The 13,705-nt window shown below is 50.0% G+C and overlaps 1 protein-coding gene across 2 annotated transcripts in view; it reads left to right on the top strand.

Moving 5' to 3' along the window:
• Positions 1-13,705, top strand: part of DNMT3B (DNA methyltransferase 3 beta) — a 37,616-nt gene that overhangs the window by 8,818 nt on the left and 15,093 nt on the right. For both annotated transcript variants that reach the window (XM_073792865.1, XM_073792866.1), the window contains exons 2-8: positions 4,641-4,821; positions 5,732-5,793; positions 7,280-7,387; positions 8,523-8,648; positions 9,296-9,505; positions 10,859-11,017; positions 13,295-13,402. In XM_073792865.1, coding sequence (XP_073648966.1) covers positions 4,647-4,821; positions 5,732-5,793; positions 7,280-7,387; positions 8,523-8,648; positions 9,296-9,505; positions 10,859-11,017; positions 13,295-13,402 — 948 coding nt within the window. In that variant the 5' untranslated portion in view covers positions 4,641-4,646. The remainder of the gene's footprint in view (positions 1-4,640; positions 4,822-5,731; positions 5,794-7,279; positions 7,388-8,522; positions 8,649-9,295; positions 9,506-10,858; positions 11,018-13,294; positions 13,403-13,705) is intronic.

The following is a 13,705-nucleotide window of genomic DNA, read 5'->3' on the forward strand; positions in this document are numbered from 1 at the left end:
TTACCTTTTATATCTATGCTTACTGCATCGTTTTAAAATGTCTCTAAGATCTGACTTCTGGACTAAGGCCTCAATCTCCATCACTTAGTCACTCTGGAAGCCTCAGCAAGGAATCTGCTGATCTGTTTCCTCTGAGCTTGTTTACGCATCTGAAAAATGGGGATCATAAGAGTAGCTCTTTTTGTGAGGTACATATTGATTGCTCCATCTCAGCTATTTCTGGGGAACAGCTAAGAAAGGCTTGAGTAGTTCAAGGGCAGGAGTCAGGAGTCAAGATATCCCTCCCACAGGCTGAGAAGGAGTTTGTTTTTTTTTTTTTTTTTTTGAGAAGGAATTTTTTAAACAGGGGAGTTGGGATTATCTTTCAGCCTCTCCCTTTTTACTTCACCAAATCTCTAAGCCCTGGGTGGACTAACCATGGGTAGGGATGCCCAAGTGGCCTCCCCGCTTCCACCACTTCACCATCGTGCCCACCTTCCCCCACTTCCTGCACCGTGAGTTTAATTAATGCAATTAACATTTACAAGGTGCCAGGGAAATAGTTCTGCTGCTGGTGCCAGCCTGGAGGAAGTGAGTGACATCACTTCTCAGCCTTATAGCTGGGTTGGGGAGTCCCTCCCTGAGTCTAGGAGGCTCAGGAGCCTCCTCCCTGAGTCTAATTAGGGGTGCCACCCACCCTTCTGTCTGCCACATTGCATTTGGATACGTCTGACCTGGTTCATTCGGGACACAAGCACCCTGCACTAATGAGGCAGGGCCTTGCAGGGGGAGCCTTGTTGGTGAGCCCACCCGGCACTGCTGCCCACCCCCAAGTCACGTGCTGGACCCCAGCCTCTGGGAAAGGGTCAGAGTTCACCTGCATCACGAGGACGGACCACTACCTCCTGTGAAGGTGAACGCTCAGCTGCTGTATCATGTCCCTCAGCCATAGGGCTCCCGTAGCCCCTGGGATAGATGGTGCATTGTTCATAACTTGTCTTGGGCACAGCACTTACAGGCACGTGCCCAGGGCTGCCCGGACGTGAGTTTGGTGCTTCCACTTTGCTGGGTGACTTAATTCATCTGAGCCTGTTGACAGCCGGTTGATGAGAGGACTTGCCTCAGGATGGGGTAGGGGTTAGAGGTTTGTGCTGCCTTTAGCGTACAGTAGGGGCCTGGGAACTGTTAGAACAGCCAAGCGGCAAGGCTGTCCTGAAGCTGGTATGTGAGCCCCTCTGAAAAATCCCTTAGGAAGGCGCCACCTCCGTCAGGGAGGTAGTCCGGCCAGTTTATCCTCCAGCGCTGGAACCATCAATCTAGATGAGGCAGCTAACTTGTGTTGGCCATGTTATCTGGGAAATGCCAATTTTGACTCATTACAAGCCAAACAGCTTCATGAGGGAGATTTGTATCTACCATTAGAAACCAATGCCTGGTGCTAATTTCTTCCTGTTGCCAAGAGCATGTAGCTCAAATTCGTGTGTTCTTATTTAATTTCCCTGGACTCTTTGAGCACCTTTAAACAAATCTCACTGGTCAAGTATGTATTATGTTGCCTAACCTCAGTTTGCCCATCTGTTATACAGGGATAATAATATGTACCTCATGTAAGGATTGCATGAATTAATACAGGTAAAGCACAAAAAGGTGCCTGGCATATAGTAGTAAACGCTGAAAAAAATGATCAGGTGAGAGGATTCGTATGTCTACATGGAGAGGGCCAGATTATCACTTTCTGAAGCAGAGACCTATGAGAGAACCCTTCCTGGCTTTTTAACTGTGGTTTTTGAAATCTGAGTATGTGATAGGGAGAGATGGGGAGGGCTTCCAGGCCCAGGACCAGCAGCAGCACACGCCTGGAGCTGGATCTCTTTGACCTTGTGTGTAACCTGGACGGGAGAGAAACCGAGCTGGGCATCTTTCAGTCATGCCGGTTCTGGACGCTGGTGCGTGTGGTGAAGCTAATGTCATTGCAAATCCAGGGTAATGAAAACTACAGGGAAGGAATTTTTAATGAAATCACATTGAATTATGCCACTAGAAGTAATTATTTTACACGCCCAGCTCACCCCAGGGCACCCAGGTAGCACCAACCACACAGGTTGGTTTCCTTTCCTGAGTCTTCCTCCAGTGCCCATGGGTTTGGTTCTAGGGGCAGGATTTTTCCTGAATGTTGAGATCTGGCTTTGGGAAGGAGCTCTGCTCACTTGTCCATCCCTCTTGGCAGGCTGGTGGACAAGTTAGCACTGCTGAGGCCCTGGGGAAGCCTGAGGGTGGTTAGTCATAGTTAATCATTGTCAGCTCCAGGCTGCAGGCCCCAAATGGGTCTATCTAAGAGGGAGACTCCCATTGATCCGGTTGGGGGCTGTCTGAGGGAATCCTGGGTCCCAGATGAGAGAGAAGTCTTGTCCCTTGATTTCAGCCTCTAACCTGATACCAGCTCCTCACTAGAAGCCCTGTCTGCCCCTCCCCCGTCTACAGAGCTCCCCTTGGACCCTCCTGGTATCTTGTACCCCATGGCCCAGCCTCCCACCCCCTGCCAGGCCACCCAAGTTATTTAGTTCACTGGTTTGGCCTGAGGCGAAACGCTGGAAATTAATCATTACTTTGAACCACACTCCAGCAGTTTTCCTGGGATACTGGCCACTTGGACTCACAGGAACTGGCCATAGGTCAGACAACGTGTTCTTCCGGGTCAGGGCTTGAGAGTGAAAGGGGCCTAGAAGTAGCTGGGTCAGGTGCTCCTCCTTTTCCCTGGGGCTGGTGAGAGTCCTTAACATGTGTTGAGAGAAAACACCAGGAACTATGAACCTGCATACATACCCTGGACCACATGGCGTGGTTAAACTATATCAGTGTATACGTTTGTGACCCAGGCAGTGTTCCTTTTCTTTTCTTTTTTTTTTTTGCCGCTCCAAGTGGCTTGCGGGATCTTAGTTCCCCTACCAGGGATCGAACCCAGGGTCCCGCAGTGAAAGCGCTAAGTCCTGACAACTGGACTGCCAGGGAATTCCCAAGGCAGTGTTTCTTTAACGTGCATATTGATCACCCAGGGATCCTGTGAAAATGTTGATCATGATTTAGTAGGTGCGTGATATTCTGCAGTTCTAACCAGCTCCGGGGTGATTCCCTGGTCCTTGGTCCATATGGGGACTAGCAGAGGTCTAGTTGCCCCACACCCACACCTGGGGGATGGACCGGTGCAGAGGACTGAATTGAGAACCCACGTGACATCGCAAATCCTCAGTGGGACACTGCAGGCCACATCAGTGAGCCCCACAGCGCCCCCTGGTGGGTATGGTGCCAGTGTCACCACTGCAGCTTGCAGCCTAGACGATACTTCTGGAAGGTACCCTGGAGGCTAGCTTGGTCATCAGGTACCATGTGGTGAGTCTCCAAGATGGGGAATAGGGGCTGGCAGTGATCAGGCCCCATAGGCAGCCGGTTGCTGGGGAAACTTTTCCCAAGCAGGGGTCCAGGACAGGACAGCGTGGCACCAAATACTGGAGCTGTTTGGGGGAAACAAAGGAATGGGAGCCTGGGGGCCTCACCCTTCCGATTACATGTGGTTTCTTAAAAAAATTTTATTTTATATTGGAGTATAGTTGATTAACAATGCTTCAGGTCTATTACTGTGATTTTTTTGACTTTGGAGACTAATCAGGTCTGTGTGTCAGTTTTCCTTTTCTATAAAATGGGCCCACAGTCACATTAGGAGGAATAAATGAGAGCAAGGTGCAGGTTCTTGAGGCCAACATGTCCCAGGCAGTGGGCCAGGTCGAAGGTCGCACAGCCCTCCAACGCATCACTGAAGACCTGGCCCATCCCTGAAGACCTGGCCCAAGCTGGTCTTAGCTGAATAGCCTAGTGATGTTGCGGATACCAGGGTGGGCAGCAGTGGGGAGGCAAAGGCCCAGAGGTGGGATGTGGCTGGAGCAGATGGGGAGCATGCCCCTTGTTAAATGCCCCAGTCCTTCCTGCTGTGTCTCCTCCATCCCTTCCCTTCTTGGGAACTTGGGACTCTGAGCCCCAGCTGGTAAGGGAGGAGGAGAGTGAGCGACAGGCCAGCAGACCAATGGGCCCCTGAGGTTGGGGTGGGGCGGGGCTTGTGCTGCCATGGAGAGGAGAGAAGCTGTTCTGTGGGGGAGGAGGGGGCGGGTGGGAAGAGGACCTGGAGATTGAGGGGAAGGGAGAGAGCAAACAAAGGGGTCAGGAGGGAAAATAATGCACTGGCTTCCTGAGGCCCTGCAGAGGCTGGGCAGGGAGAGAGGGCCAGGGGCAGAGGGGACCAAGGCTGGCGGCAGGCAGGCCGGGGCAGGCGGGCCCTAGATGGCATTGTTTGAAGTGGCCGGCTAATTGCACAGAGCAGCCTGAGCCTCATACCACGGCCCAGCCCCCTCCTCTGTCCTGGGTGCTGGCTTCTGAGCCTTCAGGTCGAGTGGCCACATGGAACCAAGTCCCGATCCTCCGAGTTTGGTGAGGGGGCCAGGCTATGGGGGGCAGCCTGGGCGGGGTCCTTGGGTGGGAGTATCACCCTGAGGACAAGTCATGGGGCCTCTCTTGGCCTGAGGACCTGGAGCCATTGGCGGGAGGTTTGGGGGCGTGCTGCCCCCTTGTGCCCTTGCTTCCCTGCTACCCTCCTCATTCTGGCCCTCCCGCAGGAAACAATGAAGGGAGACACCAGACAGCTCAACGGAGAGGAGGACGCCAGCAGGAGGGAAGACTCCATCCTCACCAACGGGGGCTGCAGTGACCAGTCTTCCGACTCCAAGGACGCGCCCTCGCCCCCAATCCTGGAGGCTATCAGCAGCCCGGACATCAGAGGTGGCAGAGGTGGAAGAGGTGGCCTGGCCTGTGGGGAGGACGGGTGGGCAGGCACTGGGGACCACAGCTGGCACACGAGCCTCCGAGCAGACTCAAGGCAGGTTGTGGGGCAAGAGCCTCATACCACGGCTCTGGGGAAGCTCCAGGGAAGGGAAGAGGATGGAGGCAGAGCCCCTGGCCTCCCTATTTTCCAGTCACCTCAGCTGGGACTCTGAGCAAGTGACCCCAAGGCGATGACCCTTGTTCTTTTCCTGACACGGGGGTGGTTGTGGCATAGACAGACTGAGGTTTTTCGCCCTTTTACAGGGGCACCCCTCTCCCCTAGCAGCTGGGCCTGTGATTTTTATGGGAAGAAATACACTCGGGCAGGGAGCGTCTAAGGCTTGCTGCCAATCCCACCCTCTCCTCCCTTCCCCTATGCTGCTCCCAGATCAGATCCCTTGGGATCCTCCCCACTGAGATTTTCTGGCCCAGCTGATTCGGAAACCCCTGTATTGTCCCATCCTGCTATTGAGAACTCCTCAAATTGTGCTGTCCAATAGCACTTTCCAGAGGGTGAAAGTGTTCTATTTCTGCATTGTTCACTACAACAGCCAGGAGCCACGTGTGAGCACTTACTGTGGCTGCGATGGCAGGCACTGGAATGCTCATTTAAGTGGAGTTAGTGACCACTGACTGGGGCAGCACAGTTCTGGAAGGAACGTGTCAGGAGTACCATCAGTAGTGTTTCGGGTTCTATATTTCATGCAGGCCTTGGGTCCTGTTGCCTTACTGATACATTGAGAGGACTATGGGTCCCGAGGGGTTAGGAGTTAAGCCCTGAAGATGCCAGTGGGTTTAGGGAGACCCCAGGCCACAGTCCAGAGAAGAGACAGGACAGCCTGGCGGCTGCCCCTTCCTCAACAGACTTCGGTTCTTTCCTCCACAGGCCGCCGCTCAAGCTCACGACTGTCTAAGAGGGAGGTCTCCAGCCTGCTAAGTTATACTCAGGTACCCGCTCCACGCTCGCTTTTTGGGATTCGGGGGACTTCTCTTTGGTTTGCATCAAATAGGATACCTGAGGCCCACTTAAATTGGTACCCAGTAAATACTTGTTGAGTGAGGAATTTGAACATTGCTAGGCACACAGAAGACTTCCAGCAACCTCACTTAGGATGCCATTTGCTGCCGTGATTTGCCAAGTTTTTGAAATTATTTTTCTCTCAATCTGGATGATCAATTACATTGATAAATTCCTACTGTAGCAAGCTGTCCTTTTATTCCTGGAATGAGACCAACTTGCTCATGGTATGTTTTAAATTGGATGTACTTTAGCATCTATTCATGAGTAAAATGAATGTATGATTTATTTCTTGTAATAATATCTGTGTCCGGTTTGATAGCAAGATTGTATGGCCATGTGGCCTCAAGGATTTTTTTTTTCACGTTGGAAAGAATTTGCCTGGCTTGTTTTAGTGGATTTGCAACAATCACTGAAATATCTTTTACCACTTGTTGCAATATCAGTGTTTCTGCTTGATTAGTTTTTTCCAAGTTATAGTTTTTCCATGTTTTTTTCACTCTTGACATTATTTACGCCTTCTGTTTTCCTATTAATCATATTAGTTTTGTCCATTCGGTTACTTTTTCAAAGAACCAGTGTCAGGCATTGGGACAAAGTCATGGACAAAAGTTGTGGACCAATGAAAACCTACCCTCATACAGCTTCTCTTATCCTCATGGAGGACAACAAGTGGGCACCCATATGATGAGGAATGAGAGCTGTGTGGGGAACTGGGAAGGGACAGTGCTGGATCAGAGGCTCAGAACAGCTGTTTTAGCCTCTGAGCACTTCCTCTGTGCCCTGCCTTGGGCAAGCGTGCATTATTTGATTCTCATTATAAGCCTGTTGTTCCTTTATAAGGGAAGAACCATTGTACCAATTTTAAAGAGAGGAACGGACTCACTAGAGGCCTTAGTTGGCAAGTGAAAGTCAAGTTCTTAACACTCCGGCAAGACCTCGAGCCACTCACCACTGCTCTGGTTCTCATGCTCAGTTTTTGTTGGGTTTGGTGTGCAGCATGGGACATGCACTTGACACAGGATTGGCACCATTTCTTCTTGGTCACTGTAGCAAGAAGCATCTTCCTTGAGCCTGTGATTTCTCCCAGACACTGTTAATTGTGGAGATTACGTCTCCCTAGGTCTCCCTGCTGTGCACAGCGAGCTAGTCTAACCATGGTGTGGGCACGGAAGGCTTCACGATGCACTTTGCATTGACACCATTTCTTTGGTTTTCTAATTCCACCAAGGTTTCTCTTAAATTCATGATCATGTGGTAAGCCACTGCAAAATATCTTTTGAACAAAATGAGGTTGAAAATCTTTTTAAGTCACTCAGACCAATATTATGATTGTTTTCTATATGATTGGCTCTTCATTTTAAAACTATTTTGGTTATATGACATCCTAAAATTCATAATGTTTCATTTGTAAAGGATCTGACGGGTGATGGAGATGGCGAAGGGGAAGATGGAGACGGCTCCGACACTCCAGTGATGCCAAAACTCTTCCGTGAAACCAGGACTCGGCCAGAAAGCCCAGCTGTAAGTGCCAGCCCTAAGCCAAGGCACTTCAGCCACACGTCAGCCTGCGTTAAAAACCTGGTCCAGGGCCTCCCGGGGGGAACTTTGTTTTTGTTTTTTGCGGTACGTGGGCCTCTCACTGTGGTGGCCTCTTCCACTGCGGAGCACAGGCTCCGGACACGCAGGCTCAGCGGCCATGGCTCACGGGCCCCGCCGCTCCGCGGCATGTGGGAACCTCCCGGACCGGGGCACAAACCCGTGTCCCCTGCATCGGCAGGCGGACTCTCAACCACTGCACCACCAGGGAAGCCCCTGCCTGGGGGAACTTGGAACAAATGTTTTGAAATTGGAAAATGATAGCGAAGCTAATGAATTATCATTGTGAAGGTTTTCACATGGCAGTTCTCTACTTTTTTGGGAAGCACTCTAAGAAGTGCCCAAGGGTGACAGTTTGCAGGTGGATGATTCAACTGCCCGTTACCTTTGGGAGTCGCTTCTGTAGGTGGATCCTGTGACTTAAAATCTGGAAATGGGAAGGCAATTACTGCTCATGGTCACCCAGCCTGTTAGAAAGCAGGCTGACACTTGGTGACCATGGCAGGTGCAGTTGATAATCTCACCCATGTGATGTGTATCATCCCGTTTTTTTTACAGATGACAGAAGACGCCGGTAGTTTACTCAAGGTTAAACATTAACTCTTGTGTGCAGGATTTGAACACAGGTCTGCAACACCCGAGTTCATGCCATTTTTGAGAAGGAAGCATAAGGGCTTCTCATCCATCTTGATGATCCAGTACCTTTGGGAGGAATGCAACAATAGTAATAATGCTTTTGGAAAAGAAAAGTGTTTGATTGAGAGTAAACTTGGATTTTATTTTTCAGTTCAATTTGCAGGTGCCAGTTTCAGCTGTGCCAGGCAGAGTGGGAACTGCTGTAGATGGTCAGGCAGCCCTGCCAGCCACCCTGATCCCTTATCCCACAGACTGGGGAGTTTCTGGGTGGGAAGTAACCAGTCCAGAATCCCTTCCTGCTAGACCACCTTGTTCACTTCTGTTGGCCTGAGGCTGCCTCCCAAGCCCAGTCCTCTGGGCCCCCTGTCTAAGACCCCAGCCTCCATTCACCAAAGGCCTCGTGCTTATCCTCTCTTGCTTCCAGGTCCGAACTCGAAATAACAACAGTACCTCCAGCCGGGAGAGGCACAGGCCCTCCCCACGTTCCACCCGAGGCCGGCAGGGCCGCAACCACGTGGAGGAGTCCCCCGTGGAATTCTCAGCTACCAGGGTTGGTTCCCCGGACACTCAGACCCCTGCCCCCAGTCTCTAACTGGAAGATCTGCCCCTCTCACCACACCACGGAAAGTGGCCGCTGTTATAACCTGCTTCCTTTCTTCACACTTACCACCCTTTCAGGGTCTTACCTTTCCTTTCTCTCCCGGGTGCTGGGTAAGCTCTTCCTAAGCCTGATGACTTCTCTCCTGGCCCGATCCCTGGATGGAACCGTGGTGGGAATGCAAGAATTCCCTGTTGACTGGGTTCTTACTCCTCCTCGGAAAAAGCTCAAACCACTGATTCCAGAACTGTCTTGTCTCCTTAGTATCTTCAGTGACTCTCTTGAGGCAACCCCACGGGTTACAGCAACTCTCGACTCCTGTTGCAAAGCTGGGCACCAGGGAGCCCTCTCTGAGCATCACTTGTTATCCTGACTTGGTCCTTGATTCTGTCCTTGTCCTTAAGGAAGTTGCTTTCTCTCGCCACTTAAGGGACACTTACTTGTTCCTGGAAAACCATCCTTGGTGGTCTCTGTTTCATTAACTTACATCTTTACTCTGCTTCACTTCTGCTTGCTTGGGAAGCCATTGGGGGTACCACTGGTCTCTGGTCACCCACCTGGTCTGCTGTGGCCCAAGCCATGTGTCCTTTTGTCCACAGTCCCTGAGACGGCGGACAGGATCATCTGCAGGTGCGCCATGGCTGTCCCCTGCCAGCCCCTACCTCACTATTGACCTCACAGATGATGAAGTGGTGCCCCAGAGCAGCAGTACGCCCTATGCCCGCCTGGCCCAGGACAGCCAGCAGGAGAGCATGGAGTCACCACAGGTGGACGCAGAGGGCAGAGATGCAGACAGCACTGAGTATCAGGTACCACTGGGGAAGGGCTGAATATAGGGAAAAGGGAACACTTACCCACAGGTGACTTACTACGGTTCTTGTCACTGTTATCATATTTGAATTCGCTCGCCAAGTACATTTTTCATATGCAACATGGTCCTTGCTGTATCCTTATCTCCTAGACATAACTCAAGCACCAGATTAGTTTACCATCGGATTACTGATTTTCTGAACATGACATCTTTGTACCTAGATATATATACCTTGTATATATAATTTATAATTCTGTTCATCATGTTTACATATACAATTGTTGATCTGCTTCTTTCCCTTATTAGGACCTGGAGTTGCCTCACTTTCATGTCTATAATCCATTGTATTGTGTAATCCATCTAGGGTTGTTCATAATTAACCAGTTGAGCTTGTTGGTTTCACTCAGGCTTTGCTACATACGCATGTGTATATGTATGTACACATATCATGTAGAAATCCTTTTTTCCATGTACATGACTTCAGAGTAGATCTTTTTTTAAAAATTAATTTATGTTTGGCTGCATTGAGTCTTCACTGATGCATGGGGGCTTTCTCTAGTTGCAGCGAGCGGGGGCCACGCTTTGCTGTGGTGCACAGACTTCTCACTGTTGTGGCCCCTCCCGTTGCGGAGCTTGGGCTCAAGGCACGCAGGCGTCAGTAGTTGTGACATATGGGTTCAGTAGTTGTGGCTCGCGGGCTCTAGAGTGCAGGCTCAGCAGCTGTGGCGCATGGTCCCAGTTGCTCCGCAGCATGTGGGATCATCCTGGACCAGGGCTCCAACCCGTGTCCCCTGCATTGGCGGGCAGACTCCCAACCACTGCGCCACCAGGGAAGTCCCAGAGTAGATCTTATAGATACATTTTAATAACCTGCATGATTCCATGGGCATCTCACCTTTTATGGCAAGTTTTTATGTGCAAGCGGCCAAATTTTTTTTTTTTTTTTTTTGCATTTTAACGGCTTTGTAATATCCCATTTGATGGCCTGTGGTGGGAATATCCAGGTTTTTCACTCTCTTACTTCCTGTGAGTTTTCAGTTAATATCTTTCCAGATACTAGGTTACATGTTACAGGTTACATATTATAGATCCAATATAAAAAACCCCACGTTCCTGTCAAACAAGCAAGCCTGCCCACGCTCTGCCCCTTATTTTCAAGCCATTCTCACTGAATTTTCAACCAGGAAGTGTTGGAGGTAGGGAATTTCCTGAGGAACTCTGCCTGCACTTGCAGGAAGCCCTGTGTTAGACTCCGAGGCAGTTGCCGTTGGGGTCAGTGGGACAGGCAGGGTTTTTCCTTGGCCCAACTGGTCTGTCTCATTGCGATTCCTTCATGTGGTTTTTCTTGCAGGATGGGAAAGAGTTTGGAATAGGGGATCTCGTGTGGGGAAAGATCAAGGGTTTCTCCTGGTGGCCTGCCATGGTGGTGTCCTGGAAGGCCACCTCCAAGCGTCAGGCAATGTCTGGCATGCGGTGGGTTCAGTGGTTTGGCGACGGCAAGTTCTCCGAGGTGAGTCCAGGGCAGGGTGAGCTTTCATGAGCTTACAGACCCACAGTGTTTTCCTTCCCTTCCTGTTACAGTTGCCTTTTAAGATAACGGCCTGCTTTCTGCAGATGGATGAGACTCTGACTCTGTGTGTCCAAAAGGAGGACAAAAACTTCCCTTGCTCATTGGCTCACACAGGCCCAGACCTCTGGATCCATGGCCACCTGGGCTCTGTTGGTCCATTTCTCTGTGGCAGAGTCACCAGTATGAATTCTGAGGGGCAGAAGTGGCCACCTGGGAAGATACCCTCAAAGTATTCCAGTGGAGAAGCCTGGAAGAGACAGGAAGGGGTGTCTGACTCAGTCATTTAGTCCTAGGGGCAGAGTTATGGAAAAGTTCTTTGAGTGGTGATTTCAGTGTTTCTTGATTATTGATATTAGCCATTTAAAGCTCACCTTTTATGTATATATATATATATATATTTTTTTAAATACTTTATTAAGATAAAAATTTGCTTTACAGTGCAGTGCATAGATCTTAAATGATCTATGATTCAATGAATTTTCGAAAATGTATGCACGTATGTAAACAATATCTCAACCCAAATATAGAACATTTCGACCTCTGCAGTACGTCCCCTGTACATACCATCCCCATAGGTGACCGCTGTTCTGATTTCTATCACTATAGACTAGTTTGGATTATACACAAACTTATGTAGATAATATAATATATACTGTTTTGTGTCTGGCTTCTTTTCATGTACATATATTTTTGAAAGTTGTCCTGTTGTAAAACTCATCTTTCTTTTTTTTGTTTTTTGCGGCACACGGGCCTCTCACTGCTGTGGCCTCTCCCATTGCGGAGCGCAGGCTCCGGACGCGCAGGCTCAGAGGCCATGGCTCACGGGCCCAGCCGCTCCGCGGCATGTGGGATCCTCCCGGACCGGGGCACGAACCCGTGTCCCCTGCATCGGCAGGCGGACTCTCAACCACTGCGCCACCAGGGAAACCCAATACTCATCTTTCTTGATGAGAGTCTATGTTGGGGATGAATCAGGCTATTTTGATTCTTACACCTTTTTGAAGACACCTTCATAGACCTCCAGGTTTTGATTAGAATGCGGCAAACAATACTTTTCCTGTGATGTTGTCTTTAGCGCATCCCTCAATGTGTCCAGAGGTTAGGTGAGGAACAGCAGAACAAGTGGGCTGGGGTGGAGGCAGGTGTGGGAATGAAGGGCCAGCTAGTACATCTGTGGGACTTGGCCTCAAGTTGAGATTCTAGTTTTCCCATAAATTGGGCCATTTGCCATTAACACATTGAAGTTCTCAAAGGGCAAGAATAATATGACCTGGAGTATCCCTCATGGGGAGAGTCTGCATACAGAGGTCCTCCTTGGCCAGCAGAGGGAGCTGAAGGACAAATGTCCTGGGCCTGTGCTCTCCCTGAAGCATCTAATTGCAGGGCTATGACTTGTGTGCAATGAAATGAAAAAAAACATGGAGTGTTTGTAATTGCTTTGGCCCACTGAGACATGAAATGTGCTTAGCAAGACTTAGCAAGACTGCGTCTGATGCTAATATTTAAGATGCTGTTACGTTAGCATTATGGGATGGGATTGCAATATGGGGCCTGGTGCTTGGGCCGCTTGCTCTATTGAAGCAGTTTGGCATTGGGGTAGCACCTGCATTTCCATGCACAACCGTGTTGAATCCCAGTCCCTTCTCACCAGTAGCGGCAACACTCCTATGGGTGGTTGGGCTTAGAGATTGAGAGGGGAGCATGAGTGCCAGCACTGGGGAGAATGAAATGTCACATGTCTTGTCAGCTCTGAAACCTGAACGCCCAGTTTCATCTCATAACTGGCAACCCAAGTGGTTCACGCACGGCCTGGGGACTTGGGGATGAGACTTGTAGAAAATGGATCTTTAGCCCCAGTGGAATTCCTGTATCACCAATTCACGATTACTAAAAAGAGCGTCGTCTGTGCCAGGCACTGTTCTCTAAACACATCCGTTAGCTCGATTAATAAAAGGCTAAAGTAAGTAGACAGTAAATAGTAATCACAGCTATCTGTCATGCTCACGAAGGAGGACAGAACATGTGCAAACCCCCTAAAATTGGAGCATCCGTGGTGAATTTCAAGACTGAGCTGCAAGGGGGTCACACCAGGGATCATGAAAGTCATTTGCTCTGAAAATATCTGTGAACCTGATCCCCAGGAATAAGCTCATGAGAAACCCAGGGCACCCGAGACACAGGCTGTAGGTGAATGTTGATGATGGCTTTCTCTTCTAGATACCAGCAGATAAGTTGGTGGCCTTGGGGTTGTTCAGCCAGCACTTTAACCTGGCGACCTTCAATAAGCTGGTCTCTTACAGGAAGGCCATGTACCACGCTCTGGAGGTAACATGGTGGTGGGTGGCTAGGGCCTGGCCCCAAGACTGGGGTTAAAGCAAGAAACATACAGAAAGCCAACTCAGTGTGGCCAAGGATGGGTTGGAGGGGACTGGGGCAAGCAGGGAGGAAGGAGGTTGAAAGACAGTGGCCTGACAGGCCGTGCTGGGAAGGGAAGGAAGGGATTTGAATCTGCCCATGATTTCCCAGTGCTACCCCAGCTCACCGCTGGTCTCCGTCTGAATTGCCCACTGAATGAGGAAGGAGGAGCCCTGGGAAGTAGGAGGCGCTGTTCGAACCAGTGAGCAAGCT

This window comes from Tursiops truncatus, chromosome 15 (assembly GCF_011762595.2).
Source record: "Tursiops truncatus isolate mTurTru1 chromosome 15, mTurTru1.mat.Y, whole genome shotgun sequence".
NCBI lineage: Eukaryota > Metazoa > Chordata > Mammalia > Artiodactyla > Delphinidae > Tursiops > Tursiops truncatus.